The 10,655-nt window shown below is 42.7% G+C and overlaps 1 protein-coding gene across 1 annotated transcript; it reads right to left on the bottom strand.

The window, feature by feature from the left end:
• Nucleotides 1-8,018: 8,018 nt before the first annotated feature.
• On the bottom strand, nt 8,019-10,419 carry LOC143494205 (uncharacterized). Its single transcript, XM_076992307.1, has 5 exons — nt 9,902-10,419; nt 9,447-9,559; nt 8,966-9,126; nt 8,642-8,774; nt 8,019-8,564 (listed from the first exon to the last, which is right to left on the bottom strand). Exons 1-5 carry the CDS (start codon nt 10,038-10,040, stop codon nt 8,109-8,111), a joined length of 1,002 nt encoding a protein of 333 aa, XP_076848422.1. The 5' UTR covers nt 10,041-10,419; the 3' UTR covers nt 8,019-8,108.
• Between the last annotated feature and the right edge of the window lie 236 nt (nt 10,420-10,655).

The raw sequence follows: 10,655 nt of genomic DNA, 5'->3' as shown, positions 1-10,655 counted from the left end.
CTGCTCAGGATCACGCAAACATCCCAATGCGGATCCCCACCCTGTAACCTGTATAACTAAAGTGTGAATACAATCGAATCACGTTTAGTTCCACCCGTCTGGCGTCGTCCTTTCCGAGCATTCAACATCTTCATGCCTTAAGTAGTGCTCTGGCCGGCATTCCTTAACTGTGTCTGATGCAAACTGAACAGTGCAACCTTTTAGTTCAAAATACAGTCCAACCACCTGCTATCTCCCCTACAGCATCCATAAACCTCCTCTTAGGTCTACCTCTCCACACATATTACCATATATTTCAAATACTCTGACAACACCATTATACTTGCACTCTGACAATATTTCTATCTCAGTATAACAAGAATCCATTTCTCATCTCACACACTGGTGCACAAACAACTATCTCCAGTTCAACTTTAACGCAGTCAAATGAAGCCCACGAAGAATAAACATATCAGTAACTTCCAGGGCACACAAACGGGCCAAGTTAAAAAATCAAAATCAAGTTTGGCTCAAAATCTGTTTTTTAATTTAGCAATTTTTGTATGGATCATCAAATAAAAAACAGAAAAATACAAGCCTGGTTTGTTTTTTTGTTTTCATATTCAAAACGATAAACAAAATTATGAATAGTTTTTTTGATTATCCGATTTTGATTTTCAGTTGAATATCAAATGAACGAATGATACACTGATTGATTTCTTTATGTGCAGCAACTTTGGATGTGTTGGCGAACATACCGGACAGCTGACTTTTGCCTTGCAGGATTTACTCATGTGGCCTTGCTTTAAACAGCCAAAACAACATCCTTTGCTCTTCAGGAAGTTTATCTTCTCATTGTGTGGCTCCGCCCCCCGAGTGCATCTCCTCACCTCAGATTCCTGTCCCCGCTGCCCGTAGGCAGTCCGTGCCAGTTCCTGTCCCTGCGACCCAGGAGAGGTCGTCCACGCCGGTTCCTGTCCCTGCGACCCGAGAGTGGTCGTCCACGCTGGCTCCCGTTCCCGCTGCCCGCCAGCGGACCCTGCCTGTTCCCGCTGCCCGCCAGCGGACCCTGCCTGTCCCCGCTGCCCGTAGGCAGTCCGTGCCGGTTCCTGTCCCTGCGACCCAGGAGAGGTCGTCCACGCCGGTTCCTGTCCCTGCGACCCGAGAGAGGTCGTCCACGCCGGCTCCCGTTCCCGCTAGCGGACCCTGCCTGTTCCCGCTGCCCGCCAGCGGACCCTGCCTGTTCTCGCTGCCCGCCAGCGGACCCTGCCTGTTCCCGCTGCCCGCCGCCCGGCTCCGCCTGTGCCCGCTGCCCGCCGCCCGGCTCCGCCTGTGCCCGCTGCCCGCCGCCCGGCTCCGCCTGTGCCCGCTGCCCGCCTGCGCCTGTGCCCGCCGCCCGGCCGCGCCTGTGCCCGCTGCCCGGCCGCGCCTGTGCCCCAAGAGACTGTGCTGCCCCCTGTTGGGCATGGACTCTGTGTACTGTCTGCTCCGCCCTGTGTTCCTGCTCCTGTGCCCAGGTTCCCCATGTTCTCCAGTCCTGTCCCTGGTTTTGTTTTGGTTCCTGTCCCTGTGGTTGTGTCTGTCAAGATCTGTGTTCCAGTTCCCATGTCTGTTCCTGGTGGTGTCGTCTCTGTCCTGGTCCCCGTGTCTGTTCCCCAAGTTGTTACCCACCTTGTTCCTGTCCCAGTCTCCGTCGTCCAGGCCGTGTTTGCCTCAGTGTTTACCTCTGCCCTGTCCCCTGGCCCCGCTCCAGTGTCTGTCCCCGGTCCTGTCCTGTCCAGCCCTGCTCCTGTGCCTCGCCCTGGCCCTATCCGGTCTCCCTGTGTCCCGTGTCATGCCGTGTCCCAGGTCCCTCGTCCTATTTTGTCTGGTCCTGTCCCTCCGGTCTGTCCTCTGTCCGCAGTCCCTGTCCTGTCTGCCCTTGCGTGCCCCGGAGTGGCACGCTTTGAGGGGGGGTTATGTCACGTAGGGCAACGCCCCCTCTCGTAGCTGTCACTCTGGGTTCCCTCGTGTCCGTGTTCCCTGCCTGTTTGTCCTGCCCTGCTCGTTTGTCTTCGTGTTTCCTTGTTTGTTGCCACGCCCCTGTGTCATTGTCATCACCTGTCCCTAGTTTAGTCCTGTGTATATTAGTCCCTGTGTCTCCCAGGTCTAGTTGTCGGTCTTTTTGTTTTTCGCTGTGTTTTGCATGTTCGCCCTAGTGCTGCTGTTTAGTGAGTCCTCCTTGTTGTGTTTTGCCATGTCTGTCCGTGTTTCGTGTTCTGATTGCCTGCACGTTATGACCCATGCCTGTGACTACAACACTGCCTATGGAATTTCCTTGAATAAATCTCGCTCTCCTCAGCGTTTGTGTTCGCCTCCGTGTTCTGCTCCGCGCAGAACGTTACACTTACAGAAAACGTTTGACCTCTGTCATTGCCAACAGAGGATATACAACAAAGTATTGAGATGAACTTTTGTTATTGACCAAATACTTATTTTCCACCATTATTTGCAAATAAATTCTTTAAAAGTCAGACAAAATGATTTTCTCAATTTTTTTTTTCACATTTTGTCTCTCATAGTTGAGGTCTACCTATGATGTCAATTACCGGCCTCATCTTTTTAAGTGGGAGAACTTGCACAATTGGTGACTGACTAAATACTTATTTTCCCCACTGTATGAATCAAGTTTGGTAATTGTTCTATGTTACTTTGTTGTTAGAACAATTAAGGGCCGGTAATGTAGGTGCCAGATGCCTATTTTATGCCTAGTTCAGAGTTTGCCCCATATTATGTGTATTTAATATTCATGTTTCATATTATAATGTAATATTTAAAATATATTAGATACTGATTTAAATTTATGCCTAATATATTTCATAATTTTTTGTAAAAATATACGCAAAAGGTTTAAATGTGGAATTAAATTAATTTTAGGAAGTGACGTAATTAACCTTTAATGACACAAGTGGGCTAGGGCAGTGGACATTGTAGTTAGAGTGACACGGGAGAAGGAAGGTTGGAGCCTCACGGTTTTCTGACCGTACCATGGACCGTACTATACCTGTACCTATAAGGGCCTTGGGTATAAGAAGATTTCCAAAAAATATAACATCCCACGAGACACCATTGGGAGCATTATAAGGAAGTTTAAAACTTATAGAACAGCTGCAAACCTGCCTGGCTGTGGAAGAAAGCAACTTAGTCAGGACAACTAAGAAAAACCCCCGTGTGATTGCAAGACACCTACAGAATGACCTGATGAAGGCTGGAACAAGTGCTTCAGTAGCAACTACAAGACGTGCACTGAATAAAAGAGGACTTCATGGCCGGACTCCAAGACGCACTCCACTCCTAACCACAAGGAACATCAAAAGTCGACTAGAATATGCCAGGAGGAATTTGGATAAAGCTACAGTTTTGGGAGACAGTTCTATGGACTGATGAAACCAAACTGGAACTGTATGGACATATGGACCAACGGTATGTCTGGCGTGCGAAAGGCCAGGCTTACGACCAGAAGAATACCATCCCCACAGTCAAGCATGGAGGTGGGTCATTGATGTGGGGCTGTTTTTCTGCAGCAGGAACTGGTAATCTTGATTGTGTACCTGGCATTATGGATTCTCAGAAATACCAGGCCATTTTAAAGAGGAACGTGATGGCATCTGTTGACAAATTAAACCTTGACAATCATTGGACCTTCCAGCAAGACAATGATCCCAAGCACACCTCCAAGTCAACCAAGGCTTGGTTGAGAAAAAGATCATGGAATGTCCTGGAGTGGCCTTCTCAGTCCCCAGATCTAAACCCGATTGAAAATCTTTGGTGGGATTTAAAGAAGGCAGTTGCAGCACAGAAGCCATCAAACATCACTGAACTAGAGGCTTTTGCACGTGAAGAATGGGCCAAGATTCCAATTGAGAGGTGTAAGAAGCTTGTTAGTACTTACCAAAAACGTTTGTTGGAAGTAGGGTTGCAACGGTATGAGATTTTCATGGTATGATAACAGTCTCAGAAAATACCGCGGTATCACGGTTATCACGGTAATCACGGTATCACAGTTAGTTTGTATATTATTAAAAGATACACCGACCCTTAAAGAAATTACAACAAGTTATTTTTGTTCAATTAACTATTTATTGTAGAAACCTGGAACTATTGTATACAAAATGTGTCCTTTAAAAAAATAAGCTGTACACATGTTTATATAAATACTGCAAAATTAGAGAAACCTAAATCATGGACTTCAGTACAATCATTTAAGTTTAAATATCTGATAAACTCAGCCTGGGTCAGTGTCTGATCAACAACTGTTGTAAACGTCCATTGTACTGCCAAGTTGGAATATAACCAGATACTGCAGGAAGAGAGGATTTATTTCTGACATCATCACAATAGAGATTTCTATTTTAAGGTTTTCACACCGAGTCTGGTTTTAACATATCAAAAACAGGTACGTTAGAATTTGAACGCATGTAAATTAATAGCGTCTTTCACATCCAGTGAAAGCAAGGACCATAAAAAGCTAGGTTTATACTTTCACTAGTGACTGTAGCACGCGACTCCGCACAGTTCTTTTGTCTTACGTTAACAAATACGAGCCTCTTTTAATTCCAGGACGAAACATGAGAGAACGTGAAGACGTTAAGATTGGGCGTTTTGGAAATAAACAACCATTAAATAATGTGATGAAAAAGCGAATTATTTCGAGTATATGTATAAATATTTAACTTAATTAAGTTTAAGGTGCTGGGAAATATTGAAACGGACCTTTAAAGTGACGTACAAGTGTTTTAATTCCACCTTTTAAACGTGTATGAATCCTGCAAACATGACTTTGTTCATTGCGCTGAGGCGCAGCGCGCGCAAAGTTACAAAATTCGAGAGGTGCACGACCTCGCGAATCGACAGCGCGCGAGACCCTCGCGCACGGGCGGAGCCACCGCGATTACGTCATTTTCGCCACTGATTTTAGTTTAGCTTTTTTTTTGTTAAAAAATGTGTTAAGTCTGATGCACTTTCTGCCATTCTCACTGCTGTGTGCTGAGTAGCTGAACCGGAGCGGAGTTGCGCATGCGCGGGTCAGTTTCTCCGCTGGCTTGCTTTTTACCAGTAATAAGCAAACGCACACGGTATGATAACTGTGCATTTTAATACCATGGTATACCGTGAAACCGGTTACCGCTGCAACCCTAGTTGGAAGTTATAAAAGCTAAAGGATGCTCCACAAAGTATTGAAGCAGGGGGTTGAATAATAGTGCACATGCACATGTGTACAAGGAGTTACATTTTTCATTTGAACTTCAAAGTTAAGTCAACTTCTGTTGTCAAAATAACTCAAATATGTATTAATAAATACTGTTTGTTGTTTAATGTTGTTTAATTTTGTCATTTATTGTCAGTCTTTCATCCACATCTCTATAATGTCTTTGGTGTTGAGGGGGTTGAATATTTCTGATTGCAACTGTACGTAGAAACAAACATTATAAAGTATATGGTTAAGTGAGTAATACGAATCCTTGTAGTGTTAAAAAGGTTAAAAACACAATAGTAATTAGTGAGTTGGTTCCAACTGCTCACATCCATTCTTAGTTGCCATGGATTGACTTTTGTTAATTTATGTTTGTTTTAATTATAAAGTATATCATACATTTTCATTATTTACAATGTCTTGTTTCAGATCATGTCGGCATCAAAAAAATCTCACAAGGCCATGGCTGACAGACTGGCTTGCAGGCTGCAAGCATTTGCCAACACAGGGGTTTGGCCATCGAGCGAGGGCAACAGGCCTGCTCCAAGACAGAAAAAGGTGGCACGACCTCTATAATAAGGTAAAATAATATGATTTCTCTCATTTTAAAATAACTGAATCCTTATTAGTCCATATTTATTTATTGTGCCTGACTATTTAAACAGTTCTAATTGGAGATGTGAAGGACAGGTGAGAATTGCAGAAAATTACAATTACAATAGAGAAGACATCTTGCCTGAATGTGGATTTTTTTTCGGAGTGTCTATTTGCACCCGGGTACAAGTAGCATTTGCCACACAGCGAGGCTATTTTCACCCCTTAATTAAAAAAAAAAAAAAAAGCGAACCCATCTGCGCATGTCTACCAATGAATGCGCGGGAGCGAAAAGGCGCAAATTCAAAGGAACCGAAACGGAGACAGTAGGAAACGGTAAGCAGAATTTGGTTAATAGTTATGTATAAAAGGTCCATCACTCAATTTAACTTTACATTTTAAGATATATATTTAAGAAATAGTGTGAGAATTATTATCCAACGAACACTGATATATTTTTGAGCTAATAGGAGCATAATGGGGTTGTTAAGCTGTGACGCATCATCTTTGCGAAACGTCACGTCCGGGTCCAAACACTCGCTGCATTGAGTCCCTTAATATGCCGCAGTGCTGTGTGCCCTGCTGTTTTAACAGATCCGAGTCTAAAACAACGACCCTTTTGTCTTTCTACCGCTTTCCTTGCAATGAGAAAGAGAGAAGAAAATGGGTGCAGTTGATAAGGTAAGTTCTATTTCTAAAAAAAATCTTGACAGTGCCTCCGTGGGCGCTAATGCTAGCTAGCTAACCCCACAGAGAAAAAAAAGCCAACTTGCCCCTTTTTGGATTGCTTGATATTCTAGCTATGGGTTTAATACAATGTTTCTTGCCACATACAGATATTTTAGTTCTTGTTTTGTTTTATTTGTTGTCCAGCTAAAGTAAAGATAGCTCTGGTTAACTTAGCTAGTGGCGCTAACACTAGCTAGATTAGCTAGCTCGTAAAAGGCAACACCAGGATATCTTTTTGGATATCCTTGATATATTGTATGGATACACACACAACGGTTAGCTGATCAGGAGTGTCCGTAAAAATACCAAGCAAAAATACAGCTGATGCTACTGTTGCATCCTATATTTACCTTTTTCAGTATGCATATACATTACTGCTTAGCCCGTTTCCATTAGTTTATTACTGCCGTACACTTACCATACATAATTCTCACATTTTATTGCAATATATATATATACACACACAATTTTATAAGGTCCTTATTTCTTTAGCACTTTGTTAGAGGAACCCAAGTAAGCTGTGACTAATGATTAATGATAATTTTTTCTTCTTTTACAGACGTGAAAACTTCACCCCAAACTGCAACTCCAGGGTGTGTAGTTGGCACTTTCCCAATGGCAAAGCTGCTGGACCTTCGCGATTCGCTTGGAACCAGGGAAAGGCTTTTCATTTTCCTGACCACCCCAGCAATCCCCCTAAGCAGAAGAAGCAGATTGTCCCTTCCAGTGATGATGCAACAGACACAGGACACACAGCTGACATGGCAACCCCACAAACCCCTACTACATCCCAACCAAGTCTTGTCATGCTTGAGGTTGAGAATGACATGCTTAGAGAAGAGAACAAAAAATTGAAAGAACAGTTGGAGAAACAAAAGCAAACCTTTTCTTTCAGTCAGATTTCCTCCCATCCTAACAAAGTCCAATACTACACTGGATTACCTGATGCTGCCACAGTATTTTTTTTGGAAGCACTTCTTTCTAGATTTGAGCTACAGTATCATTCTGATTGGACTGTCCAAATTATGCCCCTTATTGATCAGTTACTCCTTACTTTGATGAAGCTTAAATTGAATTGTGGCCATGTAGACCTTGCAACAAGGTTTAATTGTAGCACAGCAACTGTAACTAACATCTTTACCACCATCATCTGTGCTCTGTATGATATTTTGTGCAAGGATATCTCCTGTGCAAGGATACATGTGGAGCGGTCTATTCAGAGGCTGAAACTGTTTTGCATTTTGGACCACATCCCTTACCAGTACAGGAAAAATATTAACAAGATACTGAAAGTATGTGTGTGTCTTACAAATTTGCAAACCCCAATTCTCCGTGAAATTCAATGAAATATCTGATGTATGTAAATCAGTTAGCAGGACAGTGGCAAATTAAAACATGTTTACAATTATTGTGACTGAAGAATGATTTACACAACTTTGCAGAAAACCTTTATTAAAAAAGTAAAACCAGATTAAAATGTTTGTCTTTTTTACATTTAGGAACATGTTAGTGTTGTGATGTGCTACAACCTAATTCACTATAACTCAATCTGCACTTGTAATGCATTGAACAATTAACTTAGAATGTGTGGTAGGAAAATATCCTTATAAAAATGTTCGAGAATGTCAATGTTAAGCACCCATGTTAGGTCTTTGAGCACTGGGAGAATGACCAGGTCAAGAGGAGTCCATACAAGTAGATGACAACAGTTAGCTTTGGTCAGATGTAGGTTGCCTTGGATCTGATGCCAATAGTGGTGAGTTTGTTTTAGTTTGAGGGAACTTGTCTCTTCATCCAGCTCTAGAAAAAAGTCTCTCTTACTCTCTGCTGCCTGCTGGACAGTCTTAGTTCTGGCGGACCATGGGCATTTCACCTCAATGATGCAGTCATCAGACACTGTCCCATCTGGAGATCCACCAAGTAGACCACTGTCAGACAGGAACAATCCCCTCTCCTGGATCACCACACCAGCGTCCGCTGTGTACTGCTGCTTTGCCCGCGACTCATGTAGGATTCCCCAATCACATGCCTTTAATAAAAACACAGTCACTTACTCTTAGATACACATAACTTAAGTTGAAATATTCATGAAGACCCACAACTTACTTTAGATCCTTCTTTGAGGTTGTACTGGCCAAGCAGTGTTTTGAATAAGGAAGGGGGGTTAGATTTCCGCTGAACTGCTGCCAAGACCAAACCAAAATTGCTTGCCGTGATTCGTTTCTTGCGATATGCTGACCTGTTATACATAAAAACAAAACAAAGAATTAAATCAATTTATAATTAGTTACATGTTAAAATACCACACATGCACAATGTCCCACAAATTAAGACAACAAATTACAACCATGTCTAAATTATGTGTACGGGTTGTCAAGCTGCTTACTTAATTTATGCTTTGCATACATTTTGTTAAGTTGCATTTCTTACCATAATGGGTTCTTTGCTTGCCCAACTGTAGCTCCCTCAATCTGTTGCTTCTCCTCAGTGGTGACGGCGAGTGATGATAGCACATAAAGAGCCTTGTCCTCAGCCTGGCCATAACCTGGGCTGCTCACTAGCCCATCAAATGTCTTGATGGGGAGAGATGTCTAGATTTAAAGTTAAGCACATAGTGTTGAGATTTAGGTTAGGTGCCAACATATTTTGGTGCATACAAAACACCTGTAAATAAAATGTGAAATTCTATGTGAAATTGTTTTTGGGTGCAGAGAATCATAAGTGCAAACTTGTCTAATTTCCATGGGTTTACACATTTCTATGTATTGTAAGTCATGTGTCAAACCATGATCTTGACATTAAACAACAATATGTAATCGCTTTATCCCAGTCAAAATACTCAATGTAGTGCAATTGTGCTGTTTCTGGTAATGTGAAGGGCATATTAGAGTACAAAATACAGAAGTCATACCTGAGGCGGTTCAGAACTCAAAATCCACCCCATTCCAGTAAAACGCCCAAGCTGTGACAAAGATGCCAGGGCCCATTCCTTGTCATGTTGTGTGACAGGTCTTTTGATTCCAGCTTAAATAAAATGGAGTAACATTAGTAATTATGACTTATTTTATTACACACCTTTAATTGTAGATTTTTAAAACATGCAATATACACTATAGTCTCTCTCTAGTCTGCTCTAAAACAGATTAACAAATTGTGAGAGTTTATCAGAACTATTCAATTAATAAAAGTTAATCTCACAAAATTCAATGGCTTTGAAATTACATGGTTCAGGTGTGTTGCCAGCAGGCTGAATGTGAGGGGCTGAATGTCCTCCAGGACCAGGTTTGGAAACCGCAACTTAAAACTGCATAGCGTTAAGCTAATAAACCATGCAACATTGACATCAATTGCAAATTATTTACTAACCTCGTGATGTGGATGGGGCCATCTCAGATACTCTCTTGGCTGCAATTTCGTCCGTTTTCGGTGTCTTCGCCCTTTTCCACACGCATTCCACATCGGTGCGGGACACGTTTTTCTCCACCCAAATCAACAAGGCTGCCATATGATGGCACTTGTCTTTACCGATTGGGCAAACGCAGCTGCTGTACCTCACTGCCTGACCCTCAACGTGTACCTGTATTAAACGTTATTTGACCCATACTCACTTCAGTCACCACACCTCAACCTCAATTCACCTCAACTCACCTCAACCTCGTAAATCGTCTTTTTCATGGACGCCTGGACTCTACCCCTAAATATACCACCTGGGAGAACAGATACACTTAGTACTCTATTGGAGTTGAAAGAGTTTAGACCTTTTTTAACCCTCAATGGTGCCTCACTAAAGAACGAAGTTATCGTAAACAGGTTTACAGGCTCCGCCATCCTTGTTTGTTTGGACCCGGAAGCGGCTGAAACGTCACGCGTGTCGTCACACTTAACAAGCGGAAGCATAATAGTGGCGAACGTAAAGTGTTACCGGGTGGGGGGTGTAAAATGGACACAGCGAGAAAAAAAGACAGATTTCAAGTGTGCAGAAACAGTCTAAATAGTCGTTTGAACTAACCTAGTGAAAACCGGGACATTAAATGATTTTTATTTTTTGCCGGGACCGAATATTAAAAAGAAGGAAAACCGGGACAAACCGGGACAGCGACGTGAAAACCGGGACAGGTGG

This window comes from Brachyhypopomus gauderio, unplaced genomic scaffold (genome assembly GCF_052324685.1).
Source record: "Brachyhypopomus gauderio isolate BG-103 unplaced genomic scaffold, BGAUD_0.2 sc92, whole genome shotgun sequence".
Lineage (NCBI taxonomy): Eukaryota > Metazoa > Chordata > Actinopteri > Gymnotiformes > Hypopomidae > Brachyhypopomus > Brachyhypopomus gauderio.
This window is presented reverse-complemented; position numbering and strand designations above follow the sequence as displayed.